General features: G+C 42.5%; 1 protein-coding gene across 1 annotated transcript in view; it reads left to right on the top strand.

Annotated features, from left to right (window-relative positions):
- Positions 1 to 20,782, top strand: part of PITPNA (phosphatidylinositol transfer protein alpha) — a 64,086-nt gene extending 43,304 nt beyond the window's left edge. Inside the window, exons 11-12 of the mRNA XM_088453846.1 lie at positions 2,671 to 2,737; positions 18,988 to 20,782. Of these exons, the coding sequence (XP_088309972.1) occupies positions 2,671 to 2,718 (48 nt within the window). The 3' untranslated portion in view covers positions 2,719 to 2,737; positions 18,988 to 20,782. The remainder of the gene's footprint in view (positions 1 to 2,670; positions 2,738 to 18,987) is intronic.
- Positions 20,783 to 21,091: the final 309 nt, after the last annotated feature.

The raw sequence follows: 21,091 nt of genomic DNA, 5'->3' as shown, positions 1-21,091 counted from the left end.
TTGCCTGGTGATCATCAGACAACATGTACTATGTGCTACAGAAAATATATGTTTTCCATGTATGGGCGGGATAGCACTACACGTCCTACCATACACATAATTACCCTGAAACCATGGGAGCACCACACCCCTTTCACTTGATTATTCAGTGCTATGGAAAACACATGGTTTTCCATATATAGGCAGGAAGGGCACTGTATGCCCTACCACACCCAGAATTGCACCTGTAGAGCCTGATTCCTGTAGAGGTAAACGCTGCTGCATCCGATCTTGTGTCTGTTGCCTGAGTCGCGGCTGTGATAATATACAAATGGTAGTATCAGCCCTCCCTGGTGTAGCAGCCTGCATCTGATGCGCAAAGCTGAGATGCCCACTTTCAGCGTCTCTGCATGCAGTAACACTGGCTGTGTGTCTTTATACACCGCCATCACTGGCACCAGCCCTATGGCAGTTGCAGTTTCTCAGTCTGACTGTGGCCGCTTACACTGCTATGCCCCCAACACTCCCATGAGACAGACTTTTCTTGTGCTCACTTCTAGTACCCGCCCAGGACTTTGCCAGGCCGTTTCTGATGAAAAATCCCAGATCTCTGCACTATTTGAAATAAAAAGGTTCCCCTCTTTCAGTGCGGCAGGTTTGCTAGTTTAAAAAAATTGTAGGCCTTGTTGGGCTGCAATGTTCTTACACACATGGTTACCATTTCAGTTGTGACAGAATTTTTTTTTTTTCCATATATTATCAAGCACAGATATTGGTTGCAATTCATGAATGGTGAATTAATGCTAAAGTAAGAAATACATAGTATTTATTTGTGATATATATATAATATATATACAAGCGTTTGCTTTTGATTCACTTTCTTGAAATTTTAATGAGAACTTTTTTTGCCCATTTTGACAAAATTTTATTGGATGTGTTAAGGGGCCTATCCATTAGGCAACCTGAAAAACTGAACGACTAGCGTTCAGTCCTTCAGGTCGCCAGGTGCGGTGCCCGCACTGAACGTCTTTCAGTGCAGGATCCCGACCTTTCTCGGAACATGAGGAACCTGACGAGCGTCGTCAGGTTGACCAGAATGTTCCGTAAATAGTCGGGGTCGGCAAGGACCCAGCGTGCACGTGCATCGCTGGTCCTTGCCGGCTATCCATTACATGACTTTGTGAACAATGCGACCAAAACCTCCTGGTTTTGGTCGGATCGTTCAAAAAGTCGTGCAATGGATAGGCAACTTGTGAGTGAGCAAAAAGACTTATGGCATTTTTTTGAAAATGCAAAGTCTTCTAAAACAAAAACCCCAACTTGTGTGGGTACTGCATAAAAAATAAAATAAAAATCAGTGATATTGATGCTGGAATGTGACGAGCGCAAACGTTGAAAAATGGTCTCTCCACAAGGAATGAAAACACTTAGCAATGAAGGGGTTAATGCTCCACACTTCAAATCATACAATAAATGGTCCAGCAAAGTGGAAGGTATTCACATGTTCCTAAATAGCTTTGGACAACCAGCACCAGACTGCAAAACCACAAAATGAAGAGGTAATCCTTAGCCTAGAGATTATGGGTTGCAAGATGTAGATCACCCTCTTGTCCATAATAAAACTAGATCTGACTAGAAATGGGTAACACAACTTTCTAAAATCTGTCTTTATCTGGTACTGCTTTTATACCTAAATTCTGGGTTCCAAACCGGATCAGACCCGAAATTTAGCCGGCGCTGACCCAGGATATTCCCGGGTCGGCGCTGTTCACACCGGAGCCGTGTCTGTAGTGACCCGGCTTTTCCGGCGTTAAAATGGATGCTTGGAGATTGTCATCTCCAACCGCCACTGAAGCCAGCCAATCGGCAGGCATGTGGCACGATCCAGGTCACCGTGACCCGTATTGCGCCGTTTATACTGCAGTGTTTCATGGGTTATTCCCGTGTAAAACCCTGCAAGTTACCTGGGTTGGATTGCTGGGTCACTCCATCCCGGAATCCAACCCTGTCCCCTTTTACGCCAAGGAGCTCTCCCCGGGTTAACCCTGCAATAACCCGGGTTTTAGGTCTGATGTAAAAGGGGTATGGGTAGACTTCAGAATTGTCTGCTGGGAAATTAGTTTGAATGCGCATACAGTACATACATTTAGCGATGCTAAGACTGCTGTATATCTATTTGTTCTCGTATTAACCATATTATATCAGTCACTATACAATATTATACTTGACCGCTCTCCTGAGAATATGTGAGAATTTTGGACTCCCAAGAGAATAAACCAGCCTCCCAAATATGCCCCCTTTCCCGGAGAACTGTGCAGTCTGGGGGTTCATTGATGTGTTTCTCAGTGAATAGAGTCATCTTGGCATTGGACAGCGGTGCTGCAATGGTGCTAGACATATTGTCATGCCCTCCTCTGGCATCTCCTGTTTAGTTCCTCTCCTTCACAGTGGCACTTATTAGAGCAGACCCAGAGGGAGGAATTTAGTAGCTATTTATGCGTTTCAGTCCCCTCATATTCATCCTTTGCAGGAAGCAATTAACCAAGTTACAAAAACACACAGTTCCATAAAAACTGCCCTGCGGACAAAAAGTAACTACACATACTAACAAGTCACTTCTCTATGGCTTGATTTAACTTGTTCATTCTCATGTGACCTAAATGAATAATTATAATACTGTTTCAATTTTAGATGAGAGAGAAGGATCCAGTGAAAGGAATGGTGGCAGCAGACGATTAGCACTAAAGTAATGAGTTCAGTAAGTACGATCACTAAATACTTCCTGTTTTTATTACTCATGCAAGAATGCAACAATCGCTCTTATTTATTAATGATTATTTACAATAAAGCATTTTCTGTCTGGGGATCCATCACCTGAACCAATATTTATGAGAGTGCAACCTATTTTCTAGAGCAATGCTGTAGAACAGAGGTGGGGAAACTTTTTTCAGCCAAGGGCCATTTTGATATATATAGCATTATTCGGGGGCCTGGTGTAGGCCACGCCCCCTCCATGTTATGTGACATGGGGCGGAGCCACAATCGCTGGTGATTACAGAAATGCCCGGAGCATCCTGAGGAGCTGTAAGGGCAGCGGTGTGACTGTCTGAAGCGTCGTAAGACGCTCCAGGCGGCACTGCTGCATAGATTCTGGCTGCAGTGTGCCATTCTAGGCACCCTGCTAGCCAGATGAGACTAACAGAAAACAGCTCAGAGGGCCAGACCAAATGATTCCGGGGGCCTTATACGGCCCCCAGGCCTGAGGTTCCCCATCCCTGCTGTAGAAGAAGTTACCTGACTGCAGCCTGAGCTTCTGTGTTTGTGACATGTAGAGATCCCGCTTCAATGTGGTGCCTCAAATGCAGGGTGGGCCTGAATAATGGGTCCTATTTATCAAGCTTTTTTTCTCCATAAAATGATGTATAAACTGCAGTTTATACATCATTGTATCAATTGTTGCTATGTAATAATAGCACAATGCAGGAGATTTTACAGAAATCTCCAGCAAAAGCTAATTACCACTGCAGGTCACAGCCCTCATTAATATCAATAGGGACTACAATCTGACCCCTATGTACCAAATTCCAAAAAGCTAAGCTTTTCAGAGTGTAGCCCCATTAGGTTACACAGTCTTCAGATGGTGGAAACTGCATTAAGCCTATGGAGGCTTTACTTGCATGAAAGATCTTCCGATCCATCTCCTGCAACCTCTGGCCTGGGCTGTCCCTGCAGGTTCAGTTTAGTACATACTAGGGATATTTTTTTAATTTTTTTTTCAAAATAATTTTTATTGTTAGGACAACAAAATATTGTAGTACAGATATATGCACAATCATCTTCAACATAGTAAATAGAACAATCACTTTGCAAGAACGATCATACAACAAAATAATTATAATATTTGCAGTATGGAAATACAGATATAAATTGTAGTTGCACATATAAGAAACATTTACATACAACGTTACATATACTAGTACTGTCAGTAAATCGGTTACCATTAATGACATAGATCAAAATCATAGATTGAGTTAAGTCAAAAAGGGGGGCTATTATCAAGCACTTCCAAATTATACCATGATGTTAGTTGGAAGCAATTTCGTATGGAGTCTTTAAGTGATGGGGAAAGCGTACGAATATAGGGCAGCCATATGTCAAAAAATCTTTCAGTATATTTTTCTTTATAAGTGGACGTCTCTGTCCAATCCATTGTAAACAAAAATATAATTCTAGGGTGTAATAATGTAAGGGTAGGTGGGTGAGGATCAATCCATTGTGAGAGAATGGTCTTTTTAGCTGCTGCCATCAATTTGGTCATAAGTAGCTTATTTCCCTTAGTCAATCTCTGAGAATGTGTGTTTTCCGAAATATTCCAAAATGCCCATTCTTTAAGAATCACAAAATCAATTTTTAGAATTTCTTTAATATAATTATTAAGTTTCTCCCAGAAAACTTGTACCTGTGGACAGTCCCATAGGCAATGTACGATGTCAGCGTTAGGCGATGAGCATTTATAACAATTGGCATCAGGCGAATCACCAATAATATATTTCAATTTAGGGGTGTAGTATGCTCTGTGTATGCATTAGATGCATTTCAGCATAAGATACTGATCCCAATTGTTTGTTCATTTTAAAACATGAAAGAGCAATAGACTCTATGGGGATTTGTGGGAAAACCTCCTTCCATTTTGCAAGTCCTATAGTACTTGTTTCTAAATTTATAAGTGGTCGGGCACAGGAGTATATAAAAGATGTTGAAAATGGTCCTTTTGGTTTACAGCGTAGTGCACTATCTAGACACCAATTTAGATCGGTTTCCGAAAGTCCATGTAACATATTTTGAATATAACTCATCGCCTGTAAATATGGAAATAATGGGATAGTGACCAGAGGAAATTTCTCCTGCATTTGTGAACGAGTGAGAGGTTGAAGTGTTTGGTCGTGTAAAAATTGGTAAATGTACCGAACACCACTGGCGTGCCAGCATTTAAATTGGGCAGAGTTACCAGGTGAAAAAGATGGATTTTTCCACAGTGGTAAAAAAATTGAGGACAATTTGGATAAATGGGATTGTGATCTAATAACTCGCCATGCTATACATGTTGTATTTATTAATATGTTTTCTCTAGCTTCTGAAGGTATATTACGGGGATGGGTATGTAAAAGAGATACCAAGTTGTGGTGGGGAATAAATGCCTGCTCCATAGAGTATGTGGTGTAAATGTTATGACCTCCAATCCAGTCCATTGCTATCCGATAATTAGCAGCCATAGCATATTGTCTGAGACATGGCAGATTTACCCCTCCTAAATGTGTCTGCTGCTGCAATTTAAACAATGAAATTCTGGGTCGTTTTCTGGCCCATATAAATTTTTGGAGAGCCTGATTACACAGTTTGATGTCTCTTTTATCTGGGATAATTGGCAACTTCTGGAGAAAGTAAAGGAATCTGGGGAAACTGATCATTTTGTAAAGGTAACATCTACCTATGTAGGACAGTGGAAGATGGGCCCATTTATTGAAATCATTATGTGTTTTTAACAATAGTGGGGTATAGTTAACCTCATATAGCTGAGAAGGGTGCGAAGGAACATTGACCCCCTAAGTAAGTAATGTATTTATCTGCCCATTTGAAGGGAAGGGAATCTTCCCAGCCTGCCTTATTCTCCCCAAAAAAGGCCAAGGCCTCTGTTTTAGCATAGTTAATTTTAAAACCCGCTATCTCCTCGAACACCTGCAGGATTTGTAGGAGTAGTGGGATAGCTTCCTTAGGGTTGGCAAAATATAATAAGAAGTAGTCGGCAAATACAGAAAATTTTATCTCGTGTTTTGCCAAAAAAATGCCTCGCCAGCCTCTTGCTTTTTCAAAGTGATGCAAGAGGGGATCTAGGGCTAAATCAAAAAGTAGTGGCGAAAGTGGGCAGCCTTGTCTCGTGCCTCGAGTTAGGCAAAATGGTCTGGTATTTAAAAGATTTATTGTCAGGAAGGCTTTCGGATCTTGATATAATGTTTCAAATATATGAATAAAATTGGGGACCGAACTCCTGATGTGTATTAAATGAGACCAAGACACTCTATCGAATGCCTTGTCAGCGTCACAACTCACCACAATGTTTCCTTTACTGTTCTCCGTATGTGGCTGATACATTGCTGCTAAAACTGTGCGTATATTGTGAGTAGAGTGACATCCTTTAATGAAGCCTGTTTGAGCCGGATGCAATAATTTAGGTAGTAAGGATTGTAAGCGCTGGGCCATAATCTTAGAAAACAATTTCAGGTCCTGATTGAGCAGAGAAATTGGGCGATATGAGGCGACTAAGGTAGGGTCTTTATTGGGTTTCGGTATAACTATAATGCGCGCGGTATTAAATGCAGGTGGGGCAGGATTTCCGCTAAGTATTGAATTATATAAAGCTGAAAGATGGGGTTTGATCTGCGGTGTGAGCATTTTATAGTATGCCGCTGATAGCCCGTCAGGGCCCGGGCTTTTACCAGTAGGTAACGCTTTTATAATAGAAGTAATCTCCTGCTCTGTTATAGGTAAAATAAGACTCTCTCTATCTAATGGCGTAAGTTTGGTTAATCCTGCCTGTTCTAAAAACTTCATTCCTTTATCTGGGTCATCCATAGGTGCCTGGTATAATGTTTCATAATATTGTAAAAATGCTTCTGCTATTTTATCAGGCATCCTAGTGGACTCGGAGGGGGTCAAATTGACTAAAGAAATAGGCTTAGAAGACGTGTAAGATTTTACCATTCTTGCTAAAAGCTTACCAGGACGGTTTCCCCAACGAAAGTATTTTATTTTTTTTTGATAATTGAGGTTTACCTGGGATATTTTCATTCAAAATGTAAATATTCTCTGCAATGCAGTGTGTTATTAATCGAGGCAGTGTTGCGATTATTAATACATAAGCCTTCAAGAGTCACACCTAGAATCCCAACCATTCACATACGTATTTGGGCATTATATACAGCAACTTTAAGTACTTGCATCTCTAGCTCTTCAGGCATTCCCAAATTTGTATTTTTTGTCCCATTTAAATTTAATAGACATGACCTGTGGTTACATGCAGAAATGTTAGTTTAAATGTAGTTTGACTTGTACTCCACAAAATGAGAATTCATTAACACTCTTATAATATGAACATACACTTTCACGCACTAAAGCTCTGATTCAGAATTAGGAGCAGTTCCCCAAAATATTGGAGGATAGAAAAACCCAGATCTCCTCCATAACCGCCATCTGGGGCACACGGGTGTGCAGAGGGTGCTGTGAGGAGCTGGCACATCAATTTAAACTTGTTTGTAGGTAGAACTTCTCCCCCACTACATGCCATCAATCACTAAAGAGCCAATATGATTTAGTTTAAACTTAACAAAGCCCATAGGAAAGCCTAACACAATAAACATTCAAGCAAGAACCATACTCAAACTGGAGAATGAACAAAGACAGAGTGCAAAAAGGGTTGGGAGCGTAGTGTCCTCCAGACGACCCCATAGAAATGGATTTAATGGTTAGTACCTTTCCAAAGTTGCACCATAGGGAGGTTACATTCAGCTAAAAACTGCACACATAACTTTTCACCAAAAGCTAGCCGCTCTAGATGCAAACTCATAGAGCTTGTATTATTTGGTGAAACTATTAACGGAGGACCAGGAGGCAGCTCTGCACAACTGCACCTTCAGAGGCGCTCACAGATCTGGTAGAATGCGCCACAATACACTCATCTTCCAAGATGTACGCCTGATGAATAGTAGCCGTGATTCATATGGCCACTAGTTATTTAGTTGCTGACCAACCTATTTTCCAATAATGTGTTTTATTGAATTTTTGCATAGACATATCAATAATGAAAGGAGGAATTGTGGAAGAAAAAAAAAAAGAAACCGGAAAAGGTTAGGGAGGGAATAAGGGTACAATACAATATGCACATACAGGCATACAATACAAACTTAACTACACCACATACATGTTATCAAAGACTGCTAAGCATTATTCAAATCTGCCATGTTTAAATGTCTGTTCAAAAATGAAATCTCATAGGACTCACTGGATAACTAAGCAGAGGAAATATCAGATTCCAACAATAAATCATCCCCCTCTCTAGCAGAAATGAACTCGTGCCATCTAATCCAGGTCATTAATGGTGAGGAAACAGACGTAAAGTAGGGAACATTTAGAGTTTCCATTAAAAACGCATAATGGACTAAGACCCTGATTCAGAGGCGCTCTCAAAAAGCGAGCGCTCGTTCTGAATCAGGGCGGGGGTTTTTTTTTTTTAGTTGTGTCCTCTTGGCCGCTCTCATAGCTGTGGGTTACCACCCACAGCTTATGCAAGCGGCCAGGTGATGGTCGCAATGGTCAAGACTAGACCCTTACGGTAGGGTCTCGTTGCCGCAAGCTCCAGTGGACTTCCTGCTCTAACAGAGCAGGAAGTCCACCTACTGACTTCACGAACGGCAGGCGTTCCTGCAGGAGCGCCTCCGTTTGCCCAGCCACCCCCCCCCCGCCCCGCCTTCCAAACGGGGCGAGCTGTCGATCAACTTCGACAGCCGTCCCTTTTGGATGCGAGTGCCGGAGCAAGTGCTTTTTGTGCTCGCTCCTGGGCTCGTGCATGCCGCGTGTGCGCACTGCCTAACAATCGACCCGCTTGCGAGTGCAGAGCACTTGCGAGCGGGTCTGAATCAGGCCCTATGTACAATCCTATATAGAGACGGGGGTGGGGGGCATTTCCAGAGTTGGGCTATCACTGTTTTGGTAGCAATGAGAATATGTCCCGAAATATAGCTGTCAGAATTATGCATGTCTGTCTGATAATCATGGAAAAGAGCAAGCGCAGGGGAAGGTCTTATACGAATCTTCAAAACCTTATACACCAGGTCAACTACCGCGCACCATAAGATGTGGAGATGGGCAGAAGATATGATAAATTTCACCAACTTACAAGCGGTTACGCCAACAAAATTTGGATTGAGTCGGCCATATGGAGTGTAGCTTAGCTAGGGTAAAATATAAATGGTGAAGGATTTTGTATTGCAGTTCTAGACGTTTATGACATTTAGACAATTGATGTGCCTTTAAATAAAACGATTCCCATTGTTGTGGTGTGAAAATAATTTGTAAAGTCCATCTCCCACATTAGTTGGGACTTAAGTTTGTCAGAGTTATTAGCATTAAGACACTGCGCATACCAAAACGAATATATCCCCTGGCATTACCCTGGGCAAATTTTGCGACGATGTCCTGGTTAGGACTGCGGATATGACCACCTAACTTCCGCCCAACCTGTTTTGTGTGCATCCTACAAGATTAGAAGGCGGTCTGCAACAAAACCGATCTATCCATATTACTTTTCAAGGCCCGAACTACATCCAGGAGGGATAAGTCATCTTCACCAGTTGAGGTCATATCTTGGCCTAAGAATTATAATGACCTGAGTTATATTAAATCTTGACACCACCTTCAGCAGAAAGAGGGACCAATTCGCAGTACAGCCGTGTCCTGGTGGAAAACAAAATAGGGGATCTACAAGAGAGGGCCGCCGCCTTATACTACACGAGGAAAGCCAGCTGCTTGTACCTTCTTCTGTATAAGTGTGTACCTCCTTCTTATGCTCACACTAAGAGATGTAGATCTTCCAAACTGGTATTTTTTGTAAGATACATGTTCTCTTGCCCTGATCATAAGGTGGGTAAGAAAACAATTAGAGGTCACTTCAATTAGATGTAATTTTGTGAAGGTGAACTTGCATCATAATACTCTCATACATTGCAGCAATGTGCGCACCCGCTAAATGTTACGTTCAGTTAGAAATGATGATTCTTGGCGAGTTTGCGCGACTTTTCTACAAAATGTACCCGGGAGAAGTGCATGAAATACTGGTGAAATCATCCTGGACCCCAACAAAGTGCCAGCTAAGATAGCTGGACGGTATAGAACTCTATTAGTGGCCATAAGGAAAGTACTGAAGTTTATTGAAAGATGTCAAATGGCTGATTTTTTAAGTTTTATTAGTGGTGGTAAAAATGATAGCCAGAGTTTTTTTCAGCAAAGTCTTTACTGTATATTGGGGTACAGAAAATGTGTTTAACATGATTTTCCAGTGTTTCTATACCTATTTGTAAAAAATTGGGTAAAACACTTAGCTCCCTCTCCCATTAATACAACCCTTCCATATACCTGTCCCACATGATTTACACCTCCACATACCTGTCCCACATAATTTACACCTCCACATACCTGTCCCACATAATTTACACCTCCACATACCTGTCCCCACATCATACATCTCCACATACCTGTCCCCACATCATACACCTCCACATACCCGTCCCCACATCATTTACACCTCCACATACCTGTCCCCACATCATTTACACCTCCACATACCTGTCCCCACATCATTTACACCTCCACATACCTGTCCCCACATCATTTACACCTCCACATACCTGTCCCCACATCATTTACACCTCCACATACCTGTCCCCACATCATTTACACCTCCACATACCTGTCCCCACATCATTTACACCTCCACATACCTGTCCCCACATCATTTACACCTCTTCATAGCTGTCCCCACATCATTTAACCCATTATTCAGCTTTTTAGAGAAAATAACCTGAAAACTGACTTTTCTTTATTGGCCACGTTGTCATATTTAGAAACCACTACATACGCCCAAGTTCTTTCGGATTACATCTTTATTCTACCAAAAACCTCCAATTTAAGGATGCAACGTTACTTATGGGCCAGTGTTCTGGACTTGCCCCCCAGGCTAAAAGTTGCCAGCCAGCCCCTGATTGTTTGATTCTGAAAAGTCCCATTCTAAATTGCCTATGAGGGAATAAATATGATTACATTAAGAAATAATTCATTATATGAACTAAATGTCAATAAGGAACGGGATCTAGAGAGCCCACAAACTAAATCTGAGATAGTAAGAGTAGGAAACCGTTGATGAGAACTTTTTTCGCTACAAGCAGGCTCGACTACGACTAGAAGACTTTCTTCTCTCCCAAGCCAAACATAACTTAAAAACACAATTATTTCCACTGGGGCAATAAAGCAGGCTGCCTGTTGGCTAATGTGGGCAATCTTGGAAATCGAGAAATCACATTACAGCAGTTAAGCACAGGCCCAAATTACAGATTCTAAGGCGATCTAGTCCCGCTTTCACTCTTATTAGTCTTCATTATACTCGCCTTCCTCAGTTGACCTGGTCAAACAACAAGCTTTATTAGTTGATGCCTGTCTACCCATACTCACTAAGGAGCAACAAGACATTCTTCGTGAGGACATTACTGATCAACTACTCTGTGTCACCATTAAACACCTTCCCACACATAAAGCACCAGGTCCCAATGGCTTCTCCAGAGATTATTACAAGCTCCTCCAGGAGGACTTCTATCCTCCCCCCCGCCTCCTACATTTATTCCGTAGAATACATTGCCACTCCCTGTCCTATGCATCTTTCAATTCCTCCCATGCAACCGTAATGCCTAAAACAGGTAAGGATCCCCTCCTTCTTGTTTCATATCATCCCATAACCTTATTAAATACTATCTTTAAACTATTTTCCAAGATCATGGCCTTGCCTGCTAAATATTTTGCCAAGAGTTCTATCGGAACATCAACTGGGGTTCATGGGGGGGAAGGCAATTGGGCATTCGGGCTGCTCTTGTCATTGTGAGTACTTTGGCTTTGGATACCAGTACTCAGAATTTACTTCAGTCTTGACACACACAAGGCGTTTGACACAGTCCTCTGGTCTCACCTTTTTTTAAATGTTGGAACTTTGGAAATTTGCCCCATACCTTATCCAACTTATTGATTTCACTTCAATCCTTCCTCATCTTTACTGTTAAATGGGATTTCTGGCGCCCACAGAGCTGAGGAGGGGGACTCGTCAGGGCTGTCCCCTATTTCCGCTTCTTTTCAATCTCACTCTGGATCCACTACTTCGCATTTTACAACAATGGCATCAATTCCGGGGAGACCGGGTGGGCACACTTAACATCAAAACTACAACTTTTGCTGATGACATCCTGTTGTATATTGCAGATCCACAGCGCTCATTGCCCTTGATAATGGTGGGATTAACTTTCCCAATGTTCTTACATACAATCATGCCACTCAGCTAAAATTCTTAGTAGACTGGCTGCAGGACCAAGATATGTATGCCTATACATCCTTGGAATCAAAGTTTTTACCCACAGTGGCCCTCATATACTTCCTCCACATCCATGATCAAGACTTTCCCCTAGAGCACAGGTTCTCAAACTCGGCCCTCAGGACCCCCAAACAGTGCATGTTTTCCAGGTCTCCTTACAGAATCGCAAGTGAAATAATTAGCTCCACCTGTGGATCTTTTAATATGTGTTAGTGAGTAATGAATACACCTAGGCAGCTGCTGGGTGACCTGGAAAAAGTGACCTATGTCGGATCCTTAGGACAGAGTTTGAGAACCGCTGCCCTAGAGGTACGTGATGAACCTCTCCTCATGACAACTTGAGGGCTCTAGCATATATTACATTACAAGGCCTGCCCTAATGCCCACAAATCCATTTATCTTCCCCTCTTACAAAATTTGGAATTCCAGGATGGTCAATCATCCGATTCCTTCACATTATGGAGACTGGGGGGAATCCACAATCATCATCATTTGCTAAATGTCCCAGCGGGAGACCCCTCGAAGCAATTGCAAACTTTGGAACTTTAGAGGTGTTTCCCTTAACTTATTTTCAGGTACAACACTATATAAGTTTGGTGGTAAGGGTATGCCCTGATGCAGTCTGGCAAAACTCCCTTGAGCGGCTTCTCTCTCGTCCTATTCCTCCTCATAAGGCCATCTCAATATTTTACACATTTCTAAGAGAAGATCTAGACCATGATTTAGTTAGCCAATGTGTGCGGCAATGGCTGCAAAGGTTTCCTACTCTTACTATCTCAGATTTAGTTTGTGGGCTCTCTAGATCCCGTTCCTTATTGACATTTAGTTCATATAATGAATTATTTCTTAATGTAATCATATTTATTCCCTCATAGGCAATTTAGAATGGGACTTTTCAGAATCCCACAATCAGGGGTTGGCTGGCAACTTTTAGCCTGGGGGGCAAGTCCAGAGCACTGGCCCATAAGTAACGTTGCATCCTTAAATTGGAGGTTTTTGGTAGAATAAATATTTATTAATAAAAAAAAAATAGGCCTGGTGTTAATTATCCCAAAGATACATTATTATTTTACATTTCAAATAATAAAAATAAATAATGCAAAAAAATTATGTATAAAGAATTTTTTTTTTTACAAAAATTCACATAATGCTAAAGTTGCAAACTATTAAATTTTTTTGTCAAATATATCACAATGGTGTAAACATCTACCATAAGAAATTTAGATTGTAAATAATCTTATCAGTAAAACAGGAATGTACATATAGTTGAATTACTGTATATAGGCAGCAATTCATTAACAGCACAGAGCAGTATACTAATGCAGCTGTAAGTGAGATTTTCTACGCAACACAACTGCAGATCTCAGCAAGTGAAGCTGCCGCCCACAAATGAAAAGAGATACCCACCGGAGCTACCACAACTCATTCGCAATTGCGTTCACATACGTAGCCTATACACAGGAACAAGGAACATCGGGCTGAAGGGTAGACCTATGTCTACACAGACCCTTCAGTAGTCATGCAGCGCAATGTTTTTGCACATTAGGGCTCGCAGCTGACATCAGATACACGCCCTGAGAACGACCATGAGACGCCTGCATTTTTACAACCACTCTCCGCTAACACCATGTTAACACCCCAAAATGGTCACTTAGCAAAGGAATCCACATTGCGTGTGTATTCACTGCGGCACCTTGACGCATGCGCAATGCGAACGCAGCACATGAGCAGCCTGCCGATAATCGCTCAGTTCCGTGAAACATCAGCATTGCATAGTTCTCTGAATCAGGCCCTATGTTAGTATATTACAGATTTTGGTACAGAGGTGGGTGACCTTTAGCTAGCAGTGTGCCGGATAAAATGTAGGTGAGCTCAGTGGGGGAGATGTATTATTGCGGCACTTGTCATCCGCTATAGCTCTTTCTGCTTCGCCTCTTATCGAGGAGAAGCAGTAAGCAATATCTCCGAGATGTATTAACAACCCGGCTGCCAGAGTAGGGGAGAGAAAACTCCTTCCTCTGGCGATCCCTGCAAGTCCCGTAGAACATCACTATTAGGCTGATGCACTGCATCTTGCCTCCTGGCTAACACCACTGCCCATACGTGAGATCTCGCCAACATTGCGCAGATGTACCGACACGGACACTGCACTGCACAGTATACATGCCAGCAGGTAAGCCGGCTGATATATGAAAGACTATAAGCCACAAAAGTGCGCTTATTGTTTTCTAGCAACATCTGCATGATTTCCTTCGCCATACAGTAGTGAAATCATTAGATGTTTGCAGATAACATAGAGAAAAGTGATTTTCTCTATGATATCTACTAACATACATACAGATGTTCAATGTAAGTAAAATAGCGCTGGTTAAAGCGCATTTGACACTTAGCACCTTGTACATATGAGAGAGAGAATAAATACAATACTAAACATACTTGCCTCGATGTCCTTCTTTTTTTTACTCTCTTCCTCTGCTTTTCTCCCTTTTCACTTTCATTTCCTTTTAACTGGGTTCTTCTTCTTCCTTTATTATTTTTCTCTCCTCTTCCATTCTGATTCAGGGTGCAGCCAGGGGTGGACTTTCCATGGCCCTGCTTATATGGGAGTTGCCTATTGACAATGGCTCCCATGTGGGATCCTCCTACCAGGGGTGGGCATTGGGCAATAATAAGCTACCCTTTAGATGCTGGAGAACTACACATCCCAGCATGCCTAACACTTTTCAGCATGCCCTGATAGAAAAACGGTGTCAGGGCATGCTGGGATGTGTAGTTCCACAGCTGGAGGGGCACTTATTTATTTTAAAATGACTAATTATGGGAGCCTACTATTTCTTTTTTTTTTGGGGGGAGGGGGGCGGGATATTGGTATTAATGGGCTGTAGGGGCACCAACGAAATCTGTGAGGCGGGGGGGTCCTGGGTGACACGGCCGCTAGCAGCAGGGCGGCTTTGTCACTCATATACTGAGTGTAACTCGCTACTGCTGCTGCCCCCGCCCTCCCTCCGCGCTTGCTGTGCAAGCTAGCTCCAGGCGTCCCCAATCCCCAGTGTGATACGGCTGTCTATGCGCGGTAGGACGGCCGTATCACAGATTGCCTTTATGGTAATAATTGTGGACCTACAGGGCTTCCGTAGCCCTGTAGGAGACACACATGCGCGCAGTAAGAAAAGTCAGGTGACTGTGGCTGCTGCCAGCGCCGACAGTCAAAGTCGGAACGCAGCCGCGGCATAACACTGGACCACCAGGGTGACGTATGTCTGACTCAGTGGTATGAGACTCGTGCTCTTCTCAGTAATCCTCCCATTGTTGTCGCTGAAGGATGAGCATCTTCAGAACCTTTGTTTCATGTACGGCTTTCACTCCAGCTCTGCATATTGGCACCACAGCTACATTCTGATTTCAGCATTATAATGTCATTATTCTATACTAGGGATGGACTGGGGCTGCAGATTACCTGGCAGTCCCCCTGGCGTGCGCACCATAGGTGTGCGGTTGTTTGCAAAAGGGGCGAGGTTTAGTTTCACTGGGCGAGTCACACGGCCTGGCCTGTCTTAATATCCCGGCCGAGTAGAGCGCCGAGAGGCGGTGCTGCTCTGCAAGGATTTAACACTAGGCCCGCCCATCCTGTGTGCCAGCCCATCACTGCCGCCACCCCTTCCCTCCCCCTGAGCTAATACCATGAACTCCATCAGTGGGGTGTAGGACGGGGACACCTCCAGAGTCAGGCAGGCAATTTCCACCCTGTGCAGCGGCAGCCGCACTCCTCCCTTTCGGCATTTACCAGAAGTGCCAGATGGCCAGTCCGGCCCTGTTGAATATCCTTATTTCTCTGATTTATAAATGGAGATATTATGTCAATGTACTTTTCAGTTTATTTCATAATATACTATTCAGTCTATACATTTTATTGTACTTTGTATAATGCTTCAATAAAGATAAACTAAATACATTATTATTTCTTTTGGCTGGGTTTGACAGAGGGTCTTCTTTTTTTTTTTTTGTTTACCGTACAATAAAGATTTTTTTCTTTTATCGTTACACCTGCAGAGGTGCGAACACTTTTTTTTTTTCCTGGAAAAGTACAATGCAAGTTTGGAATTGAATTGCAAAGAGCTTGCGGGACTCAACTCTCTCCTAACTAAATTGACCCCTTATGGTGGGTACACACTAGACTATATGTCCGACATATCGTCCACATCTGCAAGCGTGTACCCACTATAAGCGACCACACAAGCTCCTGCGGGGTTATTCATCGCATCGACAGCTCGAGCCTATTATGCTGCTCAATCTGTCAATCTGATGAACGACCCCATGCTTGTGGAGGCAGCTGGTGAACGACATATCGTGCGGTAGTTCGCCAGATCATGATGTGTCAAACGACTGCACAATATGTTGTTCATCGCATCATGGGTCAGCTGGCAGGGGCGGATTGGGAAATAAAAGTGGCCCTGGAAATTTTTTGGGAAGTGGCCTCACATGGGCGGCACCAAACCAAGTATAGGCGGAACCAACACCAAAGTAGGCGGGATTAGTACATCACTATACCTGGAGACATCGATAATAGGCAAGGCTAAAGAAACAAGTAATGCTGGGCGGAGATACACCCAAAAAAAGCTGAGAATTTCATGGCCAGACCGAACACAAAAAAGGCTAGAATGTATTGTGCTGTACAACAAGTAGATAAAAAATTAAAACTGGGGTGACATTTATAGTCCCTTTAGCGCACACCTTAAAAAAAATCTATAGTTTTTGCTATGTACTAAATTAAAATACACCTTACCTATATGGTGGTTTCTTTGCAACAGGGAACCTCTGGACAAATTGATCCTCCCATGACTTTATTTAATATTCATGTAGGAGATCACATGGCCCAGGTGCATGTTTTTGTGGAAATGTAACCAATGTTATCACCATATAAAAGATGTTTCACCAGACTTGTGCCCCCTGTATCACCTCCTGCTCCCTATGTCCCTTCTGCCCAGTCAATCCAGCCTCCATTCTTTCCAGGTGAGCCCTATGGCCAATCCCCACCTGGGTTCAGCACACAGAGGGTTGGGGGTGCATCACACAGAAAATTGTGGTGCACTGCAGAGAGGGTGGGATGCGCAGCACACATATGGTTAGGGGTGCAGTGCACAGAGGGTTGGAGAAGCAGCACAGGATTGCAGCATAATTTACAAGATCACATAAATGTCAATATAATGACAGTGCTATCTGATGTTCAAGACATACAATACATCGGTACCATAGTGATTTAAGTCTGGTGGGAAGATATAAACATTAGCACTTCTGAAAGAAAGTGCCCTCAATGTCAAGTGAGGTCAGAGGTCACCTTACAGAGCGTAAATGCCAGAAAAATTGAGGAACTTAACTCTGTCTTGGCAGAACTCTTCAGCCATTTATCCATCAGCAGCTATCCGTTCAGTAACACACGTTGTGACCATTTCTAACCTGGGCTGAAAGTCTGTGAGGAATAAGTCTCACATTACACAGTCACAGACCCCTCTCTCTTTTCATCCACTGCTGCTATCACAGTGCATGCCTGTCTTCGCTGTTGTCTGCAGTCACTGCCTCTGAGGTGTGCAGACATTACACACTCTGCTCTGCCCCTTTTCTATAACCACGGAACACTGACTGACCTCCATTACAGCAGCTGCAGCCAGGGAGACTGAAGGGGAGAAGGAAGGTGAGGAGCAGCAATGTGCGGGACTGATCAGTTCAGATCCGCATTGCCGTTTCACTCGCTTGCAGAGGATGCTTCCGGGCTGGGCTATAGTATGCTGCTCCACGTGTGCGCCTCTCACAGCAGCCTGGCAGACCCGTGGAGACATAGGAGGGCGGGGACTCGCCGCTGACAGCTGAGCACACATCAAGGAAGCAGGGAAACCGACTAGCAAGCTAGGCTACTGCAGGGAGGCTGACTCTGATTGGCCATGTGTTACAGATATGACAGGTGGTGACTGTGGCTGCGCCTATCAGCTTGCCCCTTGAACAGCACTTGACTACAGGGACGGAGCCACCCGTTTCGGCCCAGGCTTCTACCTACTTTTTTTTTTTTAATGTCAAAAATAAATAAATAATTCACTCGGACTACAGGCGGCCCCACAGGTGTCGGCCCGCCGGGAAACTACTCGGTGAGATCAATGGCCAATCCGCCCCTGTCAGCCGGGTACACACATTGTGTAATGTGTGCCCGGCTATAGAGTACTTTACCAGCTCCACACACCACCCTGTACACCCCAGAGTTGCCAGTGTCCACAAAAATAGAGGCAAGAAAAAAAAAGGAGCCAGTTGCTCCTGGAACAAACCATGTTGCAATGGAAGGGGGGTACTAATGCGTTTATTTTTTTGCAGGGAAAATACTGTCTGCACTTGCATGGAGCAAACAAATACTGGGCAACTTTGTTACCCTGAAATTCAGAATTAAGCTGGGACACACCCCTTCTCAATTATAATTCTGCCCCACCTGCAGTATAACATGGTTTTGCCAAGGTGCAAATTGTTTTTTTTTGTTTTTTTTGCTTTGATCCCAACTTTGAATCAGGCCCTAAATCAGACCTGGCCAATCTATCACTCTCCATCTGTTGTGAAACTACAAGTCCCAGCATGCCCTACTGCCATTTTGCTATTAGGGAATGCTAGAACTGGCAGGGCATGCTGGGATGTGTGGTTTCATAACAGCTGGAGAGCCTAAGGTTGTCCAGGCCTGCTCCAAATGTTCAATTTGCAAGCTTGTGAAGGCTCGCAAATCTTTCCACACAGTAGCAAATATTAGCTTATGTTTTGTGATGTGCTTCCTAATCTATTTCTCTGTTCCTTTTTAGTTTTGAACTGACGTGATAAACAGGAAACCGGTGTACCAGTCCTGATGGATAGCTCACTTCTGGATCAAGCCCAACTACATGTTTTTGCAGATGATTTTAACCCCTTGTAGTTTACTCTAGGCACCGTTTAATATTGTGAGCTAGTAGTCCTATAACGAGCAAGCACTAAGATTCTCACACCTGCGTGATGAAGGAGCTCACTACTCAGGTGCATTGTGTATATATTGTATTAACAAAGCCCTCTGCTCTTCTATTTTCATTGTCCCAGAGAGTTTCCCATTGAGCTCCTGATTAACTTAAATGTCACTTTTAGAAACAGAAGTTGTATTGTGATAATTGTGAATTGCAAATAGTTTTTGAGGCAAATTAATCGCTTTCATGGTCGTAAAAATTGTGGAAGCAAAGGGGTACACAACCAAAAAAAAAATACTACAACATTATTCTACGTTGATCTCCACTATTCAGTTGGGATTTATCTAAAGCTCTGTATGAAATTAAAGGGCTCCACAGCACAAGTATTTTTATTTTATTTTTTTTCCCCCCATTTTGGAAACTCATGTTGTTGTTTTTTTCTTTTTTATCAGTCAGCATTTGTAATGTTATAAATAATGGCAAAGCTGTTGCATAAAATGCTTAAATTGTCATCTGTTAATCATTCCAATTAATCTCAATTTACACCTCCCAAAACCCCCAGATGATGTAAAGCATATTCTTTTACTAGGCTTCTGTGCAACATAATGACAACAAAAAATATTCCAACTAGACCCTTGTAAAGCTGGCTGAGTGTGCTGGGAGTCCTAGTTTAATAAATGGATCATGTTGAAAAATTTGACAGGATTAGGGGATAACCTCATTCGAAACATAAAAAAAAAAAATAATAGTTTTCAGTTGCGTTAAGTAACACAAAGAAATTGTTCTTCCCTCCACGACGGCTGTTCCAGACCGAGTAATAAATCCTTTTGCCTGCTCTGGTGTTTATAAAATTCCTAGCAGTGTTTTTAAGCTCCCTCGCTACTAAGCTTCCCATTAATCCCAATGGGAAACTCTCGGGGTACTCACACCATTACAGCCATGGGGGTTCAGGTTCTCCTTTAAACTTTTAGCAACTGGCATTTGTGCAATAACGAAGATCCTTGCAGAATTTAATGTAACTGCGTTTATCTGTCCATGATTTCCCCCCATTGTTTTATCTTCCGTCTTTTTAGATTTTCATCATGCCATAATTGCAATATTGGGGACAGTTCAGCCCCTTAAGAAAATAAATGTTTTAGTCTGTGTAAAAATGTAGAATTGCTGAAGAGTTGATAAAATATGCCTATTTTAATATAAACCGATAACCTCTCATAGTTTTAACACATCATTTTTGTGCATTTTTTTTCTACAGTTCTGAAAACTTGTCAACTGAGAATTAGATTGTTATTCAAATGTTTAGCTATGGAATCCACCATTTTATGTGACAAATCAGCACAGACTACTTTAGCATGGTAATCTTCAAATTGTGGCTAATTCTCTAACTGCGGCTCCAATGATTCTCCCTGATACCTGGCTGCCAAGTAGCAGGTAGCGGAGAATGCTAGCTAGAACCAAATGTTCTGTCCTCTTTACAATGCATCAGGTATGAGAAGATTAGACAATGGGTCCTAGCTATGTGGTTTGTAATAACTGTAAAGGTCACTTATATTTCAGTCACAGTATCTGTATGTGGCTGTCATAAGGATTTCATGCAGATTGTGAGAGGAAAAAATCTGTAAAATGTGTATTTTGTGTCACTGATCAGTTCTCACTGTTAGATGTTCCAACACTGTAATTCAGGCAGAGCTGTTCTAGGATGACCGTGCAAAATAAAATAAAAATACAAGAAAGAGTAAGAATGCCTGCTGGAAAAACAAAATGAGAAAAATGTAATATTTGGAGAATTCTTCTGTATTTTTCAGTATGCATTTAAAGGATGCCACTAGAAGTATGTATCCCTTACATTGTTGCTTATGTCATCTACACATGTGGTGGCAGCCATTTTGTAGGTTGAACCAATATATTGAAGACCAAAGTTTATCTATTCAGTAGGAAGTAGTCCTGTCAGAATGCCATTGAAGCAAGCCGTTCA

The sequence above is a fragment of the Taudactylus pleione genome, unplaced genomic scaffold (genome assembly GCF_031769625.1).
Source record: "Taudactylus pleione unplaced genomic scaffold, aTauple2 ptg000040l, whole genome shotgun sequence".
Lineage (NCBI taxonomy): Eukaryota > Metazoa > Chordata > Amphibia > Anura > Myobatrachidae > Taudactylus > Taudactylus pleione.
Note: the sequence above shows the minus strand (reverse complement) of the source record. Positions and strands in the feature narration are given on the sequence as shown.